Source organism: Parasteatoda tepidariorum, chromosome 7, assembly GCF_982258835.1.
Source record: "Parasteatoda tepidariorum strain Cologne lab strain chromosome 7, Ptep-v5.0, whole genome shotgun sequence".
In the NCBI taxonomy this organism is placed as follows: domain Eukaryota; kingdom Metazoa; phylum Arthropoda; class Arachnida; order Araneae; family Theridiidae; genus Parasteatoda; species Parasteatoda tepidariorum.
Window position 1 is genome coordinate 52,037,433 of NC_141761.1, and position 23,952 is coordinate 52,061,384.

The 23,952-nt window shown below is 29.0% G+C and overlaps 1 protein-coding gene across 8 annotated transcripts in view; it reads left to right on the forward strand.

Moving 5' to 3' along the window:
• LOC107452032 (AT-rich interactive domain-containing protein cfi-1) overlaps nt 1-21,462 on the forward strand; it is a 255,777-nt gene extending 234,315 nt beyond the window's left edge. For 4 of the 8 annotated variants that reach the window (XM_043039632.3, XM_071183474.2, XM_087167838.1 and 1 more), the window contains 3 exons: nt 17,910-17,951; nt 19,255-19,503; nt 20,286-21,462. In XM_043039632.3, the coding sequence (XP_042895566.3) occupies nt 17,910-17,951; nt 19,255-19,503; nt 20,286-20,398 (404 nt within the window). In that variant the 3' untranslated portion in view covers nt 20,399-21,462. The remainder of the gene's footprint in view (nt 1-17,909; nt 17,952-19,254; nt 19,504-20,285) is intronic. The other 4 variants (XM_071183473.2, XM_087167841.1, XM_087167839.1 and 1 more) reach the window with 1 other exon arrangement.
• Nucleotides 21,463-23,952: the final 2,490 nt, after the last annotated feature.

A 23,952-nucleotide genomic window follows, 5' to 3' on the forward strand; every position in this document is an offset into this window, starting at 1 on the left:
CTATATGATGAATTTTAATAGATTTGTTTAAACTGATATTCTAATTTTTAGACTAAGTTCTCAAATTAATTTAGAGAAATTAAATTTATATTTTAATATAAAACGCAACAATCGGACCAATTTTAATAGATTTTCTTAAATTGATATTCAATCTAACAATATAGTAAAGCTTTAGCCTCAAGTAGACTTGATTCGTTTTTCCTCGTAATAGCACTGGATTTGTTTTCTCCGCCGCACAGGTTTCGGTGTTTTACCTGCCGCCGCTACTATTCTGGGATTGAGTTGGAAACTCATCCTTTTTTTATTTACTAAAAGGGGAGCCGAGTGAATGGGGGTAGATTAAGAAAAGGGGCCCCCGATTTCACCTTATTCTCTCTTTCCCTCTTCCCTAAAAATAAACAATGAAGCAGAAGAAAATGGGGGGAGGTTTTAGAAGTTTTTGTTAATGAGAATTTGGCGATATTCTATTCGTTTTATTTTTAGGTGTTTTGACGTTACGGTTGTGCGTGAAGGTTAAGGTTACCTCTGCACCCTCTCACGACCCTCACCACGTTACGGTAATTGCGTCGGTAAAATTTACTTTTTCAGAAATCTGATACAGCGAAATAAAAGTAGAGATTTCTACTACTTTTACGCTTTCTCTGGCGATTTTTGAACGAGTGTGCAGAAAATATGGCGCAATTTTTAATGTTCTTTACTGAATCATGGAAGCTTAGGGGCAATGATTAAAAAAAACTAGTTTTTTAAAAAATAAAAATCCATCCCCTATTCTTTTGGGCTTCCTATTCCATTTTACCTTTAAAAAAAAAATTATTATTGTATTACTCTTTAGCATAAAAATATTATTAATATTTTTTTTATAATAAATGTAATTTTGAAATATTGGTAGCTATGCTACTAATTTTATTAAATGTAATTTTTAGTACTGATTGATGCATAAATGATTGTTTTAATCCACTTGAGAAAATACCTTTTTCAATATTATGCCTTGGGTCATCTTCCATAAATAGGCTATACTCAGAGCAAAAGTATCTTTTATAACCAGAAACATTAGAATCAATCCTTCCACTGTAATAGTGAGTGCATGTTTTTGATGTTTATACCCATAAATAAAATTAAAATAATAATATATATTCTCAACTCTCCCATAAAAAGAAATTAAAGACTTATAAACATTTTTGAAAAGTAAATTGACTTCCTAAATTAAAATAAGGGAATAAGGATGTTATTTAATTAGCTTAATCGGTTTCTTTTTTCTTCTCGAAATTTATTGACATTTGCTTAGCAGTTTATCAGAAAACATGTTCTTAGAACATGTGCACTGTTTCTGTCCAAATTATAGTACCATCAATATGAAACATTTTACATTGCTACGAATGAAGGATTGATATAAATTATGAGTTTTAAACTTTGTAGCTAAATAATAAAACCCATTTAAAGACCAAAAAAATTAACTTAAATCATTGAAACAACGTTACAAGTGGTTGTTTTAAAAATGTTAACGAGAAAAATATAGGTATTTTTCAGGGAGAAATAATGTTTTTCGTATTTATTGGTAAGAGTTAAGAGTGAGGAAATGAGATTTTATGTATTTAAAAATAAATAAAAAATTTTTTATTTCAAATAATATTTCAAACTTATTAGATAATGTAAATGTAATAATGTTATGTAAAGACATCTACACATTTTATAAATAACTTATTATTTTTCTGTAGAAAAAAGCTGAAATATGAATAGCATTTATGTAATTCAAGCCTATTTACAAAGAATTACACAGTTTTCTTTTATTTCAAAATCGAATTATGTTTCATTTTTTATGCTTTAAGTGCACCAATTGGACGTTAAAGTTAATAACGTAATTTTATTTCCGAATATCGCACGTACATACAAATTCTATTTTATTTTTCTTCCTTAACGAGACTCGAAACATCGATTGAATTCTATTTACTTCATTCCTGTAGATATCAATTATTTATTCATTATTTTTTCCCCAACCGAAGTTGTCTTTTTCAATGTTCGTTTCGAAAATTATTATTTTTTTTCTTGATACATTTTTGGAAAACTAGTACGGTAGGAGCAAATAGCTATAAAATCGTTCGTCAATAAATTTTTAAATGACGAGAAATAGCGTCGTGTATTTAGATAGCGATATGTCCAATCTATATGAATCTAGCTTTTAAACATGTTTGATTCAGTTCACAATATCAAATCGATGTTGTTTCTACTGCAAAATGTCTTCGCATTGAAACGTGCGGGAAAATGAATATAGGCACGAATGTTCGAATATATTAAAATAAAGAAACCTTTTAAATTTATATCTAGAAAGTTTAGTTCTAGTTTATCGAAGACTAAATGAATTTTGTTATCAGCATTAATAACGCAAGGAAAAAAAAATGAATATTGCCTTTTGTATTATTTATGCATCTGAATATTCTTTCGACTTTAATCGAACTAATAGCTTTTGATGTACGAACATACCTTCCTTTCTCATTAATGTCCTAATGTAAAAGCGAAGTTTTCGAAAATTATAATACACCCTATCACGAAACATCTGTGTGGATTGTTCATTTGCCTTTTTAGGGGTTTTGTTTATTTTCTTTTCTTTTGTCTACTTGGTTACTTTTCTATTGTTGACATTCTTCAGAGCGGAACAAGGCATGTATTGTTTCGTCCAGGGTATATAAATAATAATCGAGTTTTTATAAAGTTTTATTTATGAGAAGTGCTTTTACGAATAGGTCTTTAATGATTAGGGGAAAAACTTTGTTAAAATGGCTTTGTTTTGATTATTTGGTTTCCAGGTTGTGCAAGAGATTGTTCGAAAAGCTATTAGTTTATTTTTGTTTTAAATTGTTCAATTGGAATATTTCTAGATGGAATTTTAAATTTGAACGTACTTTCTGCATTTTGGTTTAAATCTCATTACTATCAAAATTTCTGTTGTCATGGTTTATTCAATTTTACCACAGCGCATTCAACGGTTTTGCTTTTCACTGTAAATACAAACTTGATATGTTATGCATACCTATTAGTTCAAAGATAAGGATTTCCTTATCAGCTCATTCCAAATATTTTTGTTAGAGTTTAAAAAAATGTTTTTTTTTTCTTCTTTTTTTCGTCATATTTAGTTTTCAGGTTGTACGACATACCTCGAAAAGATATGTTCTTAGTTTTAGCTTTTAAATTGTTCAGTTTGGAATATTTCTGAATAAGATTAACGGTTGCATTTTAACAAGTTTGAAAACTAAGTAAATAAATTGAAATTTTGATTTTTACCATCATAATTTCTGTTGTCGTAATTTTCTCTTTTTCTTTTTTGTTATCCCTAAATAAATAAAAACGTGAAACAGCGAATTCAACATCTTTCAAAATTGCAATCATTACTTTTAATCCCAAACTTCAATCATAATCTTAAATTAAGCTTTTTTGTTTGAAATACTTAAGAAATATATAAAAACATATAGTGTTAGATTATTCAAAAAGAAAGGCTGGTTTCTGAATTACTACACATTAGTTTATTATTTCCGACTAGTTTTGCGTTGTAGAATATTTGTCGTAATTTTTCCGATACTCGCCAAAATTGCATACGGTGAATTTTTGTTTCTTTTCTACAATTTAACAAATACAACATAACCTATAAGTTCTGCTTATTTGTTTGAAATAAGTGAAAGAAATACAAATATAGAACTATAAATGTTTTCAATTTGTGTCTTTTACAAATCAAATGAATGGTTAGTGGTGTAACCCTAATTTGTATTTAGGAGGTTTAAAATTACTGCAAAGTGAAAAAATTATAATATAAAACATAAGCAAATATTTTATGAGGAAATTTTTATAGTTAATTAATATTTATTTATGAAATATGTTTTCATTTCTTAGTAATCATCGATCACCAATTTTGTAGTGTAGTTTCTAAAATGTTTATCTTAATTTTTTCTTCTGTTATAATTAGTGTGTTTTTGAATTTTCCTTTTGTTGAGAGAATCATAATTGTTATGATATTAGCCGAGACTTTAATAGGTCACATTTCCATGGATCGAGACTAATTTATTATCGACCTACTTGAATTAAAACAAAAAAAATTTGAAAAATTGGGGCATCTTTTTTTTTTTTTGGCTCGCATTAGTCTCTATCTCTAAAATTAATTGTCGTAGAATATAATCCTGATGAGTAAATTCCCATAATTAAGAGTAAGAGCTTCAGTTTTTGTTGTTGAAATGTTAAAGAATTTCAAGAACAAAGTTATAAGTTTGTTAAAATTTAAATATCAGAACAAATGAAAAGCAATGAACAATTAAATAGCTAGTATTGAAGTTTAGTTAAAGGTTTACATTTAGTATTTCATATGAAAGGTAATCTTAGAGCTAGCGAGTTTTTTTTAATACGTTTCCCTCTACCCCTTTCAAAGAAAGGTGTGCTTTTCCATCACTAATTTATTAAAAATGAGGTTGTTCATAGTTGTTGATTGAAATGAAATAAAATGAAATGTTGCATCAATAACAAAAATACACAAAACTGAAGGAATGCTTCCTCCTTTTAGTTGTGAAATAAGTTTTTCATGCCACATGCATATACAATAAAGTTTACACGTGTTTATTTTTTTTCTCTAGGAAGGAAATTTTGTTTAATTTCATTTACTAGAAATGAGGTAATTATTGCTAACAACCAAAACGCGTATGGGAAGTGTTTCAAATACCCAACAATTGGTATGAATACACATTAAATCCTTTAAGGGATATTAATCAATAAGCTTACATACGTCATAAAGTAACGCAATAAGCATCCCCCCCCCGACTATTTTATAGCAAAACTAGTTTTTAAACGAATTCCTTTCAGCATATTTGACTAATAAAAAAAAAACGAAACATTTGGCGAAAATTAAATGGAGAAAAAAGTTATTCATAGCCAACTCGTGCATTCAAACCATAAACTGTAATCCAGACAGTTATAATACTTTTATTTGCCTATTATCGGACTTGTCATGAGGAATGAAATTTCGTGCTGTAACAGTTGCAGGGGGAGGGACCATCAGAACTCCCTCCCTCCTTCAGATATATTTATATCTATATATATATCTACATAAATAAGAAGATTATTTATAACCTTATCATCACTGACACATAAATCGAAGACGTAAACGTAAAATCCCCTATCGTGATGGTTAATTTAAAGCGCATTTCTTTATTATTATTATCCTTACTTCTTTTCCAGAACAATGCGTAATCGTTTTGTGGTCATAACAATCGCGGTTCTTCATCTCTAGGTGCTTTTCATGATGTCTTATGAGGACGATCATAAAAAAAAAGGCGGCGTTTCCAAGGAAATGTAAGAGAATTATTTACGTCGATTTTATGCGACTTTTATTTTCCCATTTTTTTTCCTACTATCTTTGAGTCTGACTTCTTTCTTAACTTTAAGTAATTCTTCTGTGTATTTGCCTAAAACAACAAAACATATATCGTTATTTAGTTCCAAATGACTTATATTTGAAAGCAAAGAAACTTTTTTCCCCCTTGCATTATTGCTGAAAAGAACGAATACTAGCTGTCACATTAGGATCCCTTTATACGCGATGTTTTTAAGGTGAGGCTATTTGCCATTAGAAAACTTTCCTACAATTGTATAATCAAATAATCGAATAGCTTCTATGCCTTCTGCGAACATTTACTGTTACAACTGACCATTGCGATGATGGTCAGTAGCTACTTTTGACCGCTGGTAGTGGTCATTAGATCCTTTAGCAATTCAGCTCTGATGGCCGCACAGATACTAAATTCTTTTCTTTAGTCTTTCTGGAATGGGGGACTTTCGGAACGTAAAATAGACTTCGTTCTTTTCGGGAAATTCGAATATAACTATGGGCATGTTTTGACTCGTGATTATGATGAGGTGATTGAGCGAATTTTCATACGATTTTTTTATTATTATTACAATATAATGTACCCTACAATAATGGAAAAGACAATTTTAGTTTTTAACATTTTTATTAATTAAAAGAGGAAAATTTAATTTTAATTAATTTAAAAAAATATCATAGCATTCTTAGAGAATTATTTTATAATTTTTTGTAGTTAATCGTATTTTGTATCTGATGAAAAAAATCCGATTTCCATATCTTGAAAATTTAAAAAGTTTCGGGCGATTTCCGAAGTAGTTTTGTAAATTTTGATAGGAAGCTTATATTAGTAAGGGATTTTCCACAAATTTCTTTTTGTACTATAAGACAAAAGTTAATAACAAATTATAATACCTTACAATAATACAATAATTGTCCGTACACCAAAATGAGATAGTATAAAGAAAGAAAACATACTTTTATAGGAGATAATATCCCGTAATACCGTTGTCATTTTTAATAAAATTGTTTAATAATGCATTCTTCAATAGTATCATTTGAGAAAAACCTTTATCCTTCAGAGCTTTATTTAAAAATTGCTAGAAACTTTTTAAATTTTAAGTACAAAATTTAAAGCTTTATTTTTATATTTTGTGGAATCTCTTAAGATTTTTTTAAACAAAATTGTAGTTTTTCGATAGATAAAAAGAAATTCTCTGTAACTATCTTGTAAAAAACTAATTAATAAACACTATTTTTGTAAAGAAATTTGATCAAGCCCTCGGCAGTTCTGAGTGCCAGAACAATTGCCCTCCCTCCTTCAATCACATGTAAATTACATGCATAATTGCCTTAAATTGTCATATAACATAAATAGATTCTATTTTTTCACTAAAATTCTAGTGCTTGAAGTTTCCCATAAAGTAAACATGTGTCTTATCCCACTAGTGAGGTAAGATCGGATGATTTTACTTTTTCTAGAACAAAAAATCATTTCTAAAAAAAGTGGTGCATCTATGATTTTTCTAGAATGATATATTGCACACAACTAAAGAATGAATTTTTTGATTAAATCTGTCAGTTTTTAGGAACAGTTTACCTCCGTTAGGCCTTCGAGCCTTACCCCGTTTACCTTTAGAACAAATGGGTGAGAGAATAGAAATAGTATATCCCCAAAAATGGTTGGATTTACGATTTATTCTTCAAGATCGTCTGTAATTCGAAATTAACTTAGATTCAAAAATGAAAATTTAATTGTGTCTTAATAAAAATGCAGTAAATGAATTTCCTTAATTTTATGCGCCTTAATTAATCAATTTTATTTTTTGAACTCATCCTTAATTTTTCAAAATTTTGTGCTTGGACCTTTTTGAAAACGACGGCATAAAACGCAGCATCTCACTTGTTCGCTGAGCTGAGGATATTGTTCTAATTGAAATGCTTCAAGCAGACAGAGATAAATCTTTCGACAACTTTTGAAACACCTCTGTGTATTTTTCTAAGTGTCCCATACGCTTGAAATACTTTTAAAAGTCAACCTCGCTGGGGGGTATCGGATATTGTTTTATCGAATGACACTCTTTTTTGATAGAGCTGTCTCAAAAGTGAAACATTGCAGTACAACATTGATTTAAGCGGTCGACCCCCGTAGGGTTTATTTTTTCAATTTTACAAAAAGAAAAAGCGTGACTGTGGATGGGATGACCTCTCATTTCTTAAGTGTGTTGGCCACAAAATATTCATTCCAAAAAGCAATGCGATAAATCTCCGACCAGTTAAACTTCTTTTTTTATTTATTATCTTTAATATAGATTCTCTTTTTTAACAAGGATCTATGTTTCTATAGATTGAAATTACTTATCATTGTTTATCAGGAGGGGGGGGGGGATATTCGTGAAACAAAAAGGGATTTATCATTGGCTTGATTTATAAATGTTTTCAAATTTAGGAAGGGGGTTGGAAATGAGATTTTTTGAAGGGATTCATAGTGGAAAGGGAGGGGGAAATGTTTGACTTTTTCCGAGTAGGTTGTGAGAAATATTCAGTCATCATGCATTGTGGCGATAAATCATTTTCGGGTTGATGACTGGGGGGTAAAAAAAGGGGGGAGGAGTGTATAAAGTCTTTCTGATCGTCAAAAAATGTTGAACTTCGGGGGCTCAAAAAACTTAGGAGGAGGAGAGGGAGGTGATGGAGGTAAAAAACAGTGCCTTCCCCACCATTGAGTGATGTTTTCTGATTGAATTGAGATAGCAACTGTGTTTGTTTTCGAAAGCTTATTTGATTTTATTATTATTTTTTTTAAAGCTCCTCACCTAATTTTTCTTAGATCTCTTTTCATTTTTTATCTTAACTTTTGAAAAAGGCAAGGTTAATTTATATATGTAATAAGGAGTAATAGCTTAATTTTTATACTGAATAATCTTTATTCTTTTCAATTTTATATAGCTAAATCAGTTGACTCTGAAGCTTAAATTAGTGTTACAAATTAAAAATAAGCTTAAAGTTTTTTTTCTTTCTTTTTTTACTATATAGATAAGCGAAACAATTTAATCTTTACATACAAAATGAACAAGCACTACTGCAAAATCCAGAATTCTTAAAATTGATAAAAGTTAGTCTATTTGAAGAATGTTTAGTTATCCATGGTTAATTCAATATAAATAAATAGAATTTTATTTAATAATTTAATGTTGTTTACACGCATTCGATAATTAATTTTTATTTAATATTTTACGTTTTTACTCATTCAATAATTTATTTTCATTTAATAATTTAATGTTTCAATCACAAGCAGGCAACTTGTTTTATTATTCTGTTTAGAAGTAATGACACATTGAGACAAAATTATTAAATAAAAAAAACTTCAATTAAATCCGTTTTTGAGGTTTTCCTAATTCAGTGTCGTATAACTTTATAGCTTCATGTTTAGGAAAATTTGCGTCTTAAAATATCTAGTTTTTATTTTTTTAAATCTTTTCTTTTTATGAAGTAAGTCTTTTCTTCCATCTAATTTCTATCTAATCTAATAAATATTTTCCTTCTAATCTAATTTATTATGACCAATAGTATTTTACAGCCCTAAGCTCATTACTGGGAATCCTTTTCCTCCCTTTTACGTAAAAAAAAAGTATATAATTATTAATAGACAATTTCTCTTTATTAAATTTCATTCCATTTTTAAGCCTAATGTTCAAAAATAAATTAAAATTTGATTCTCATCACGTTATCCAAAAGAGAAAAGAATGAGTTAATGTGTTGGAAAAAGGGACGAGCATTCACGATTTCATTTTAAGTTTAATTTTGTTATTATCTTTTTATGGAGATTTTAAGTCTATTTTTTTTAAAAACATAATTGGAATACTTCATTGATGCCAAATTACAGGTGTCGTCTTTACGAGATTCTGTCGGTGAGAAGAAAAAGTAACAACGTGATAGTTACATCGTGCAGCATCACTGCAACCGAATTCTAAAATTCTGATGGCGGCATTAATGTGTTAATCTCACTATTGTCCAACTTGAATAATAATAATAAAAAAAAAACCTTCGATGGAAATAAATAAACGAATAAAAATCACCAATCGAGTCACGAAAATAGTCAAATTCAGCTTCTTTTTTTCTCCACCACAGCCCTTTTCATTTAATAAACGTGATAAAATTCTTCGTCAACACGCGCTTGAATTTAATTTCATAGATATGAAAATAATAATCATGGAATGAATAAAAAAAAGGATACAGAGTTCAGGAGGGTTGGCGAGAATCTAACCACGATTGAAATTACCGAGAGAGGATGAAAAAAAAAGAGAAAGAAACAATTATTGTTTTGCAACATTAAGAAAAGTCGTCAACGGGCCATAGTCTTCACAGAGCCATCAACAATCACGGATCTCGTTGTTAAAAGAAGGGAATAAAAATGAAAATGGTTATAAAAAATTAGTATAGGTCCTGAAGGGCACCTATGTTATCGTGACGGTCACTCCTTCGGTGTTAGGTGGTCCTCTGGATTATCTTGGGATTTGAATTATGTTCTACCTGCCAATTTTGGCTGTGTATCGCACTTTTTTAAGTTACATTAATTATCGACTTTTTTAAAAAAAAAAATCTTTTTAATGATTTTATTCTTGACTGAGCTATCTTCAATGGGAAGAGACTTTAAATGAGCTATTTTAATAGAATAAATCACCTTTGAGTTGCAAAATAAATTAACTTTGAATTGTTTGACTTTAAATCTCGATTTCTCATTTCGGAATCGGTATCAGATAGAACAGAGTTACGAAAATAGATTGATACGAAGATAAGATTGAATGTGGCTCAGATGCGTAGATAAAATTTTTTTAAAAATAGTTTTAAATTGACCTTGAATTACTAAAATTGATTTTAGCTTTTAACCATCAGTTTATGTTAAATTACCTAATTTTTAAGCTTTATTTAAAAAAAAAAAAAAAAAAAAAAAACAGGAATCAACTACATGAAGTTGTTAAATTTTGATTTTGAATCTCGATTTCTCATTTTAACATCGGTATCCAGATACGAATTAAAATTTTTTTTTCTTTTTGTTAGTTTTATTTTAAACTATTTTATCTTCAAAGAGGAGAAGTAGTTTTAGTGAAGGAGATCATTAATGTAATAATACATTAATTGGTTTTTATTTCTCATCATTAGTTACTTTTAAAAGTTATTTACTTAAAAAAAAAATATTAAGCTTCGAAACTTTGGTTTCACAATTTGAAATTGGTATTGGTTACGATTTTCAGCAAAACTTTATTAACATGTCGGTAATCATAAAAATTGCCTTTTTTGATAAGAACTGATTAACCAATCATTTAAAAATTTAACTGCCATTTATATTTGAAGGCGTAAAATGTGCTCTTAATTGTTCAGTATGATTACGTTTGCGATACAGTGCACATTATGTTGACTGTTTTCAATTCAATAATGCTGCAAAACACTACCAATTATGCAACTTTTTAGCATTTTGCAGTTTAATTTTGCTAAATACATCTAAAGAGTTAATGAAATTAATCGCTCTTTTTATTTATTTCTTTGAATACTCCACTTAAAAAGATTTCTAATGCTTACAGCTTTTCCTTTATTAAAAAAAGTAAATGAATTAAAAGTTGGAAAAAAAATTCTGTTTTAATTTTATTTTTATATATCTTATAATTAGATTTAAAAAAATTCCTACTTCTTTTTTTTTTTTTTTTTTTTTTCAAATTACCGACCTATTTCATAGATAATTTTTACATCTTTTTTTTCTTTTTTTTTTTCAAATTACCAACCTATTTTATAAATAATTTTCTGGTTATCAAAAATAAATATAAAAAAGAAAACTTAGAAAAAATCGACAAATACTTACTGTTATAGGCATAAAAAAAGGAAGAAAACTATTATTATCAAAACTTAAGGAAGGAGCGGTAGCAACTTGTTGCCCCTTTTCTGCTATTGAATTCGCTACGTTCCATCCCACCCCCTCACGTCGTCTTTTGTCGGGAGTTGCAAAAAGTTAATTGAATCCCGGATTAAAGAAATAGTTATAAGAAACTTCAGACCTATTGTTTGAGGATGAGAAAGAAAAATTATCGAAAAATAACCAAAAGATCAATTTCAGCCCCTACTATCCTTTTAATTTTCCTCTTTGTTTTTTTGCGTGTGTTGGCTTCGTTTTTACCCCCTCCCCCTTGCGAGAACGTCGAATTTTTAAATGCGTTTCATGCTGTAATTAGTATGTAAAGCCGTTAACTTCTTTCAACAAGTGTATAAAAATTTAATAAGAGATTATCCTAGTATTTTTACTTGTATGGTTTTTCGTCAGAGTAAACGAAAAAAAATATGGTAACAATAAAAGGGGTTGAGAAAAAAAAAGACTTGTGTTTTGACTGCGAAAGGGTTTCCAATCCCCATTGTACTGCTTGTTATTATAAAATTCCCTTTGTGTCGTTTTCCTGGGATTTTTGGAAGAAGTTGATTTATAATGCACAAACTTTTCGTTAAATTTTTTTCTCCCTCATTTTGCTATTTTTCCCTTCTCAAAATCTTTTTAGGGGATTAACTATCGAGATTTTCGAAAGAAAGTGCAAAATTTTAGACTAATCGGCATTCACCTGAAAAATATCTAGTTTTTATTAATTTATTGAAGTATTTTTTGTATATATATATATATATATTTTTTTTTGGATTCTCTTATTTTTGTCTATTGTCTTTGCAATTTTTCTATCGTTAATGAAAAGCTAAACGTCTTTATGAATACTTTGACAAAAATATTTTTTTCCTTTGTTGCATGCCGACAAAAAGTGCTATTTTGTGTAATTTTTAATAAGTTCAAGGATTAGCAATTCACGGAAATGAGGAAAGAAAAATTAATCTTTGCATAAATAAATCGTCACTCTTAAGTAGTATATGGTATTTATTGTGATTTACTTACTTGTATAATACAAATGGAATAAATATTTTATAAAAATAAATAAATTAAGATAATACTATTTTTTAATTACTCTTTAAAACAAAAAATATGTAGTCAGTGCACTGACTTTTTTCTGCTTTGATGCATGACTTTTTCGTGTTATTCAAAGGATTCACTATCAATGGATAGTAGCGATGTAAGTAACTTCATAAGATTATTAGATACTAGTGGGCTGCGCCCCCTACTCGCTAACGCTCGCCAACCCCCGAAAATTGCTACGCAATCTTATATGGTTTGCTTCGCTCGCTACTAACTTAGGTACAAAATTCTAAGAATTCAAAACAAACATTCAAATCCATGTAACAACTTTTTTAAAAAAAAAAAATTACATCTTTCTAGTAAATACTAAGTCATTAAAATAAATTTGAGTTCAAATAAATGACATGTAATTCGCTAAATCTAATAGAAATGTGCTATAGTATAATTCGTGATATAAATCAAAAATCGTCAAATAAATTCGTAATATATAAATTCGTGAAAAAAAGCGCTTTCGACAAAATACTAAAATAGAGATCTATCGACAAAGACTACTCACTTCTGCCTGGCTTAATATTATGAGATTGCCGCAGCTGATGCTCTCTGGTTATTTCAGTTTCCGTTTTTAAAAGCGCTATATGTTGAGTCACCTCAACTAGATTTGGCATGTGACATTTTTAGCGGCAATCATTGGTCGATTCGCCGTGTTTGAGAAATAGTAACGTAAAGAAAACAAAGCAAACGTTGCCACCGGCGGAAAAGAAATACAGCCAAAATTTGGGAGCCACGTAAGAGAATTATATATATTAGATGTTACGTAATGTGCATTCTTACATTTTAAGGTACTTCGAACTTACTATTATACATGCGATATAAAAGGAATTGCCATTGCTTTAAAATGTATAAATATTTATATTATTTGAAAATTTTTTAAACTTTTTAAATTACAGCCCATTCCACAAGATTTTTCCTCTTACATGGAAATTATTAAACAACGCAGTGTTGCAATATTTTCAAATATCGCTGACAGATTTATCTTTAAATTTCTCGTCTAATTCTTTAATCATTACATTTCTTATTTTATATGCATATACAATTATCCTTTCGAACACAGTGAAAGTAATAGCATGTATTCTTAAGTTTTATTGTGAATTCATTAATATGTCTTGGCATTTTACAATATAAGAGCTTGCAAGCAATATACTTGTAGAAAATGATACTCTTGGCCACCGCGGCATTAGTTACTTTATTTCTGAAAGCTGTGAGTGGCATCAGTTGGCTTGTTTATAATTCTCATGGAACGTTTGTGTTATATGCTTGTCGTTAGTTCTTACCTGTTTTATTTGTAATAAATGTTTTGTCCTAGTTAACTCTTCGTATTCTATTTAATAATTACAAACGCAATCTTTAATATTTATAAATCCTGCAAGCTGGATAAGTATTTTGAACCGTTTGCAACAATACTATTGATTATGAATTGAAATTTATCGTTTGCATTAGTAAGTTTCTTGTTAAAATTGGCAATACTTGATGTCTGTATCATAATATGTACGTATTTTCTTTTTTCATGTGATAAAATAATTGTTTACATTCTTTAAAAAAAGAAAAATATCTGACAAACTTCTTAATATTTGTTGGCTATTACCCAATAGTATAAATATATCTATTTTTCTGATATAGTGAAACCAATCCTTCTAGTCAAGTTGACTTTTCTTTATTGATCTGTCGATAAAAGCCACGCTAAAAGAGAGATTTATCCATTTCTTGAAAAGTCCGAGAGTAATTAATGGTAAATTGTCAGGCGACGAAGAGAGTTGCGCGCAAAGATTTTTGGAAAGTTAAGACGCGAAGAAAGACAATGCGTAACCCCGACTGAAAAGTAAAGGGAAGAGCAAAAACTTTTATCAGATTACGCGGGCTGCCTTTTAATCAGGGGTATTCATGAATTTATCTATCTCATTTTCACCTCGTTTCGCGACCAAACACCCTCTAAACGGCTTGCGTTAACGATCGAACGATTGCAATAACCCCCCTATCGATTCAGTTTTCACAAGACGACGAATATTCACCACCTTCACCCATTTTCTCGCCTTCAACCCTTTTCTCCCTTTTACAAAAATCCAAAAATTAAAATTTTCCTCCGCACCGAAACTCTTTCGCGATTGGTCCTCTCACTCTTTCTTCCCCACCCCGTCCTATACCTTTTCTCATCTATTAATAAGAAATGCCAATATTTATGTGCCTAATTAGATAACTTTATAAACCCGTATCTCGCGCATGTTAATCAAGAATAACAATATATTTTCGTCACTGCTAGTTCCATTAATCGCACCAAGCGTCAAGAAAAGAGAGAGAGAGAACAGCACAAGTAGAAAATTAATGATCGTTTAATGCACAAAATTAGAGAAGAGATAATTATATTTTTCTTCAAGTGTGTGTGTATGTATGTGTGTTGGTGCGTCTAATTTGAATACTGGCGGCGGGGTACGGCTAATTTCTAATTAAATTTTCCCGAATTTTCATATATCTAATTACATATTTCTGAAAAGCGAAGCATTTGTGAGAAAAGCGGATGTGTGTGTGTGGATATGTGTATATATATATATATCAGGGAAGAGGAGGTGGGGGGAGGTTACTCCAGAAAGAATAACAAATGCCGCTCTAAAACTTTCTGCAGACATTTTTGGGATCCGAAACGCGAGCGTTTTCATCATTTCATTTTTCTGCTGCTCTCCCTCTTTAATCAACAATCCTGATTTTCACAGAAATAAAGTAATTAGCCCACTCACACTTCTCTTCTCAATTAAAACAGCTTCAGACACACGTGGACGAGGCCTTTATTTTTGGGTGCAATGCGACACAGAAAAGGTTTCGCCTTCTCATAAAACGACAAAATTCTTCTTAATTGGGTAAATTGAATATGATTGCATCGTGCTATTAAGTAGTTAGACGACGAAAAAGCTCACTCGTTTCATTTGCCATTTCAAACGGTCACCATAAAAGTCTTGCGTTATTGCCACCTGGTGTTAAAAAAAATCATATTTTTTATCTTTTGCATCGTTTTTGTACAATTAGTGGACACATTTCGAAAAAAAAATACGCATTTTTATAAATAGAATCGTAAAATAATGTATTGTGCAAGAAGACTCTAAAGATATATATTACATACATATTATATATACTTTGTAACACTTTTAAATTTTTGCTTTGCTAATTAAGACATCATACACATTAGATTAAAAAAAAAAATTTACAGCCAACATTGGTTCTTTTTCTTCTTCCTCCATTTTTCTTATTTTAAAAATTATATTTATTTGTTATTGAAAGGGTATTGTAAAGAAAAAAAGAAAAAATGATTACAATTATAATTAGAACTTATTTAATTAACGTGATTTTATTATTTTCATAATTTGGGTACGTTTAAAATATTTAGTAAATAACTGTCGAATATATATTTTTTTCTTTGCTTCATAGGAATTGATAAGCCTAAATTATTGTCACTTTCTAGCGCTTTCCCTAAAAGCAAAATGGCTTATAGCGCCCTCTTTTAGAAAAAAGCGAGGGAATTTTGAAAGGCAATAATGCTTATTCTTTTCTATGTTAGAATTTAAAGCCGATCCCACATAATCATAATTTGATTTCAAAATTGATTGGTACTTCGTCAAATTTTTTTGCACCTTCTGGTAAATGAAAGCTGAGGTGACTGGGTAGATTTTAATTTTCTTTTTTTTTTTTTCGCATGGCATGACAATTTATTATGTAAAAAAAATGTGTAGTAGGTTTTAAATTATATGCATAAGTCAACAATATATTTTCCAAACTTTTATGGTTTAATGCAAGTGTAACAAAACAATTCTGACTTAACAGAAAGTTTCGGAAAAGTTTTTAGAACTGAGACTTCATTTTTCCAATTTCTTATGACTTGTAGCGCCATCTCGCGATCTCAAAATGAAAGAAATGTGTTGAAAATAGAGAGAAAGAACGGCTGGGCAGCGCCGTTCAGATGATTGATAATTGAAAAATGAGAACCCAGAGCCTGTCGTGCACCCAATTTATTTTATGTCATACTCAGGGGAAACCTGCATCCTGTTGCTTAGCATTGGAAATGATGAATGAACCTGAATTTGTTCTGGATTATACATAGAAAAGCTGGCCAACAAAATAGTTTTGTTAATTGATGAGTAATCTTTGGCGAAAGTTGGCCGGAGTAAAAGAAGTAATTGAAACCGCGTTTCATTAAATGGAGAGGCGGGCTTTGTTTAATTCTTTTTTATTCCTTTCATTCTCTGCATTCTACAAATCTGCCTGAACGTGCCCCGTTAATTCTCTTTTTTTTTTTCATTTCCCCTTTCCCCTTATACTTTCTGCATTACCTTCACGTTTATATGCATTCTCATCCTTAATTATTTTAGAGATCCAAGATAATTATGTGCACCATTCAGTTTTATGTACTTACCTGCACTCAGCAGCAGCTATTTTTCGTATGTCAAAGTGCCTCGGAACTCCCGCTGACTCTTGTGTATGTTGCTTCGAATAAAATCTCTCCTCATATATTACTTATTTAGTCAAAGCTTGTTTTGGAATTTTAAATTTCGTATGGGAGGAGATGATTTCGCCCTTGGAAAGGTTGTTCCACTAAATTTATCAAGTTGTATTACCGACGACTGCTACCGATTCTAAAAGTGCTCGACGTCTGTAAAAATTGAAATACATGCAGTGTAAATGTTCTCCGTCCATTCTCAGTATTATATTTTCGAAAAAAAAAATAAATAAATCGGAAATTAATTCTTTTTTTTTTAAGAAAATTAAGTTATGTATTCAACATAGTTTATTTAATAAAGAACTTTTAATCGTTTGCTCTAAATATTGAAATTTCGAAGAAAAAAAAAATTTAAACTGTCTTTTATTTTTATCTTTTTATAATTTCAGATTATTATAAGTAAATTTAGTAGACCAAGTTAAATTTAATTTTCTTCCGCTTTTGGCAAGAGAGAAATATTTTATCAAATTTCCCTAATTTATGTCATAAAGAATAAATAATCGTTTGTTGTAAATATAAACATTTCAGACGTTTTCTTTATGTTGATGTCATACTTTATAGTTCCAGAAATATAAATTAATAAATTAAAATTGTAATTTTTTTTATATATAATTTATATTGAGTAGATTTTTTTAAATTTAATCACATTGAGGCACATTCAATCCATTTGTGGCTGTTGTACCTTTTTAAGTTTACCTTTCTTGCACAGAAACAAATTGATGTTTGGCACTTTTTATTTATTTATTTATTTTAGTTTATATAAATATTTTTTTGTACATTATAATGAGCCTTGCAATTTTTTACTTACTTTATTGTATTTTTATTTGTTATCTTTTAAATGACCTTGACTAATACTAAATATCCTGAAATTATGAAATTATTATCTATTTAAAAAGTTCATTATTTGTAATTAGACTGACTGAGCTTAGTTAAGAATGTATTTTACTTATAAGATACATTATTTTTACTCTTATTCTTAGGAATTAAATGTTTGGAAGCAGTTGGAAATGTAAACGAAATCTTCATTCAAATTATTATTTTTATTTGTATTAATGTGCTTATTTTCAAATTTTAAATAATAATTCATGGTATTTTAGGCATACAGACTCCCATAAAAGAATTGGCAGCTATGATAAAACGTAAGTAAATAAGTGTCGCGTTAATTCCTTTTAATTGATCATAGCTATGTTTAAAATCAACTGGATAATTGACAATATATCCTTATCAATACAGAAGAAGACGCAATCAATTAAAGATTTTCATGTATCATAATGAGAAAAAGATTTCTTTTTAAGTATTTATGTTTTATCGTATACTGATATTTTTTTCTCACTTTTATCCTTTTAAGGGAAAGTTTGTTCCTTTAACACTAGATTGCCCAAGGAAGTCATTTTGACTGCTTTTTAATTTCAATTGGAAAAACAAGGATGTATATAATGACACAATTTCGTAGAATTTTGTGTCTTTTTGTACAACATATAATTTTTTTTATTGTTAATATTTACTAATAACTTGCTATGTAACTGTAAATAACATAAAAAATATTAAAAATTAATTTTAAACAAATTTCTTTACACATTATTTATTTTCCCCCAATTCAGTCATTTTGACTGCTTTTGGGCAATATAGGTATGCACTAAGTTACAGTCTTTTTAGTGTTAAGTAAATAAAATAAATTGTATAAAATTATTAAACTTGAAATAAATTAACTAAGCAATATAAAATTTACTTGCTTATTTTTTATTAATTAGAAACGATAAAAATGATTGTTTAATCAGCGTACTTTATCTTATACCTAACTAATACCTTTATAATTACCTTGCACCTTATTTTGAAATAATGTTTTTATTATTTTTTTACTGAACTGGGGAAGATACCATAGCTATTAAACTTTCTGAAATATGCATAAAATTACAAATGGGATTATTGTATCGAAGTATTGAAGATGTTGACTAACTAATAAAATTCATCGAAAAAATCAAAGTAAAAGTTTAATAATACCTAATTTATTTTAATAATTCTTTACCCTTTATATTTGTAATTACAACTATGTTAGAATTCTGAATGTTTCACTCCATTATCCATGATTATTATTCCAATTATACGGCATCCTAGTATTTCAAATCATTCGAAAGATTATAGCCTTATCTTATATCATTCGTATTCTGTCGTATTCTGAAATTTTCATTTTTTATATCAGTTGAATTTCATACTGTTACTGAATGATGTAGGGTAAAAATTACTGATCGACTTATTCGACTTTCGATTTGTGTTCTTGTACATGCTTAAACATTTTCCGTCAATGAGTAATACTGGAATGACGCAGCTCTCTTATCTTATCTACCATTTAACGTGTTTGCATTTGAAAATATTTACTTCAGTAGTTTTTATTTCATAACGCTTTTTTTTTTCAAAATGAATAAATTTTTACGTTTCTTTCAGGCGATGAGGAAAATTGCAATAGCGTCCCGTCCACACCTAATCCCATGGCTATGCCCCAGCAAGAGGCCCTGAATCTGGAAACGCGGAATTCAGATCGGCGGGACCACAAACCTTTGAACATGGCTTCTCGTAAGCCTCACCTGAATGATGAAACACCTCATCCAAAGAGGCTGAAGATGGAAGATGACAGGCTTCCACCAAAATCACTAAATATGCCCAGCACAAATATTAGAATCACTAGCAGCTCACGTAAGTTCTTTTTGTCATTTATCTTCGTAAAATATTCAAATTTTTCTCCAATAGATAGGTCGCCCCACCGTATTTCGAAGAATACATTGTTAACATATTGTATTTTAAGTATGAAGAAAGAAAATATAGTTTTAATTTCTAAAATTAATCGTTAAAAAGAATTTTTAAAGAAAGAAAGAGGCGATGCAGCACTGAACATAGAAAGGAGTACACATATTCTTTGGCTATGATGTGTATTCCACTATTGGGCATTTAATATTTCCCTTTTGGGTATTGAATATTTCTTTTTTGGGTTTGCAAATGTCTTTGTGTATATTCTTTGGCTGAGGTGCAAACTTTTTTATTTCATATCGCACTCAAGCAAACCAACAAAGAGAATAACAAAATGATTGAGAAAATCATTGAATAATGAAATACATAAACAACAAAAAATTAATCGCGTAAAATGCTTTTACATCCCAAGGTTGACGTCTAATTGCTACTGCATTGGCTTTATTTTTAGTTTAATAGTATTTTATTTTAAATAGAGCTTTCCACGGATATAATTTTTGCGACATATAAGGCAACTAAGAGATATCACGAGTGTAAAGTAATTAATATATGTGTATATATAGACCATATATATATATATGGTACCATAAAGATTGCATCTTAATATGAGGTAATCCGATCATTAAATGAAAAATTATTAAAGTGTTCTGTCTTTCATTTTGCTCACTATTTTAGTATAGGTAATTAATTTCGTTTAAATTTTTTATTGAATTTTCGTATTTTTATTTCAGATCCTGACGGAAGATCTTTAGAAGATGGATCCCTGATGGTTAGCATGGAAGTGAATGGCACTTTGTACCAAGGCGTACTATATGCTCATAAATTCTCCAATAAACGCCATTAGCGGACAAATCGCCTGAAAAAGACCCCTTGTGCCTTTTTGTATACTAAAACACAAACATAAGAAAAACTTGTTTTGGCTTTGAACCAAATGTTAATTTATGTGTTGTGTTCAAAACTAGTGATATTCTAGACTTTCAAAGAAGCAGCTTTTTTGCCAAACTACACCTGAATCTTTTTTCCTTCGACTGAAGATTACTTCAGAATAGTCTTTCTTGTCCCCTGCTTCGCTATTGTTTTGGACGACTTCTACAAAATCAACCAAAAAAAATTTCTGAACTCTTAATGACTTAAGCTGTACAGTTTCTGATCAAACACTGGCTGTCACCACAACCACAGACACTTATGTAAAGTGACTCTAATTCTCATAATCAAATGTACATTGTGAACAAGCGTCAATCTCTTTTTCTTCTTTTTTTTTCGTTCTTGTTTTTAAAGTTTTCGTGTCTATTGTTGGAGCATATAAGCTGTGACTTAACCTTTAATTGTGATTATGTAGAATAATGTAAATAAGAAGTTTCTTAATTCTGACTTTTTAACAATGCTTTTAAATTGTTATCTCTTTGGATTTTATGATGCCATTTTTATTTTGAATACTTATTTCGATTTGAGTATAAACGTAACTTAGTGCTTTTAGCTTTATTTCATGTTTTAAATTCTACAAATAGACTGTATTCCACTCATATCTTGTCATCTAAAAAAAATTTTTTTTTAGCCTGGCTGAATTTAAATACAAATTGTCATTTTGTTTTAATTTTTCCATTATGTCTTCCAATCAAATAACGAATTAGGTTTGTTTTCATTTCGATTACATCAGTATTCATTGTTATTAGGGTTGCTTATTTACATGAATTTAATTCATAACGATTGGGAAGTAAAATGCATAAATATCAATGGTAAAACAGGTACTTTACGTGCGATATTTGAATTATTTTTCAATAATGTTTATATTTTTAATACGCAATTAAGTCATTGAAAGTTTGTTGATTAGTAGTTAAAGTTTTATTATTTCGTTTAATGTTTAAACTTTCATGATTTTTTCTTAGTTTAAAAAATGGATCAAGTATGAAATTTAGAAATTTTCATTTTCGAATTTTAACGATATTGTAATTTATGAAGATAGTAATTTTTATGAAATTTTAATATAAAAATAATTATTGACATCTAAATTTCCTAATGAAATTAATTTATAAATGTTAATATAAGAAAAAAGTTTAGTTGAAACATTTTAGGAACAATTACAGTAACTTTTTTTTTTTAAATTTTGTGATAGAAATGTAAGCGTTCATAATTTTTTTTTTGTAAGGAAATTATTTTTCTTTTAAATTTCCTTCAAATTTTCCCTTCTCTGCATTTCTAATTTACTGTATTTTAAAATATGGTTTAGTTTCTTTAGGTATATTCTAGCTTAATGTTCTAAAAGAAATTTTGAACTATGCGTTTATTTACCAAGCTTTTATTTCTGATTTTATCTATAAAAAAAAAGTTAAAAAGTTTGAATTTTCTCTTTTTTTTTCTTTGAGGTTTTTAAGCTGCTTCCAGAGAGCATTTTTTTAATTTAAGGTGTTAATTTTAATGGGTAATTACATTATCCAATGAGTTCCTGGCTTTAGTATTTATTTTGTTGTTTTGTGTTTTTTTGACTCAAATTGTCTGCGTGATTTGTGTGCATTAAGAGTATGAATTATGGTTATAAAAATTCACGTAAGAGAAAGTTGTACAGTATCTCAGGGAGCAAGCGTGAAATTTTTGTGTTTATGATTCAACAGTGTTATGTGACATATTGATGTTGTACATTTTTTTCTTTAAAATGCTTGTATTAGTTTTGTTTCACTATTCATGCAGGCTATTTTACCATTTGTATTTGTTTTTGTTTTGTTAATCATTATTTATTTGAATATTTTGAGTTTGCTAAGCAACTTGAAACAAATTTAAAAATTATACACTTCTTATTAAGAGATGGAAGCAATGACTTAAAACCACAGGCTGCATTATAGAGAAAAATAAAAAAAATTTTTACTATTTTTTTTTAAATTTAAAGGCAATACTAAATGTGGTTGTCAAAGCTGCCAACTCTTCCCCTCCCCCTTTTTTTTTCAGTAGACTACTCAATTTGTACATTTTAGGAAACTCCCTATCAGAAAGTTTCAGAGAAAATAATCTCAATCTTGATTGACATTTTATTTAATTTAATGCTGCTATAAATAAGTGCTACTTCTAAATAAAGAAGTAAACCTCATTTAAGCAATCAATTTGAAGCTTTTCAATTTTTAAATTGTCTAAATCTGTCATTTAGGTTTATTTCAAACTCTTTATTTTAAATTAATTATTATAACTAAACTGATATGAATGAAATATCTATTAAATATATTGCAACTTTCTTTTCTAATGAAAATTAAGTTGTTTATAAAGGATTAGGAAATTTATAATAATTAAGTATTTCCGAAATTTTTTTTAAGTCTCTTAGCTAACTCAAAGTAATGTGACACAAAGGCACTTATTGAGAGACTTTACAGTATGTACCATATTTTCTTGTGTATTTATTCGCACTTGTTTGGAAATGAAAAGCACATTATTATGCGTAACAAATAAGTTATTCTTAGAAAACTTACTTTTGAATTTTGATCCTTTCAAGGGCAGTGGTACCTTACTTCCAGTTTTTATTTTATAATTCCCCTTCACGTTCGAAATTGTGCTGGTTAATCCATCACATTCTGCACTCAGACTTCTTAAAAATGAACCATTTTACCTTTTAGCCATCTTTCACGAGAAATAATGTATAAACCAGGTGCACTTAAATACCGTAAGGAGTAACACGTGATGTACTAGCCGTAATGTAAAAATATTTCGTGCGAATGTTCAGGAAATTGCATACTGTCCCAAAGTATTCCGTAAGTATACTTCTATGAGTATTTCTTAGCGAGCTTTCCAATTCAAAATGAAATGGCTAAATTCACGAATAAAGAATTTCGTTTCGCTGATAACTGTTCTTTTTTATAATATATCGTTTATATAACAGTTATTTTTTTGAAAACCATAATAGTGCTTCATTTTTAAAAAATGCTTACAAAAAGAACAAATTCATACCTTTAAATTTTCACATTAAATACTTTCAAAAAAATTAGAAATCTTCATTTGTTTTAGCAAAAGAAGCTTGATTATTTAGGGTTACTTAGTCGGAAGAAATTGGGAACAGCTGGTCTATGCAGACTGCTCGTTACGAAACCATATAGAGGAAACAGTTAACAGAATCCGTCTGATCATATAAATATAGTTTCTATAACCCTGGAGTGTTATAGAATCAATATTTGAACCAACCTTCATTTATTACCTGCAACATACTTTTATTGTCTGACTCTAGACTCAGCTAATGCTATAGTGCAAAGAAATATAGATATATTTTTTATAGAATGTATGTCCCTGCACCGTAGAGAGGAATCTAATATTTTCAAAGATAAAATTTGATCAATAAGTATCAAATAATCTGAAGCTATCAAATTTTTTTTCTATACCTAACTTATCTAATTTTATTGCAACCTCTGTAATTTCTCTCTGCAT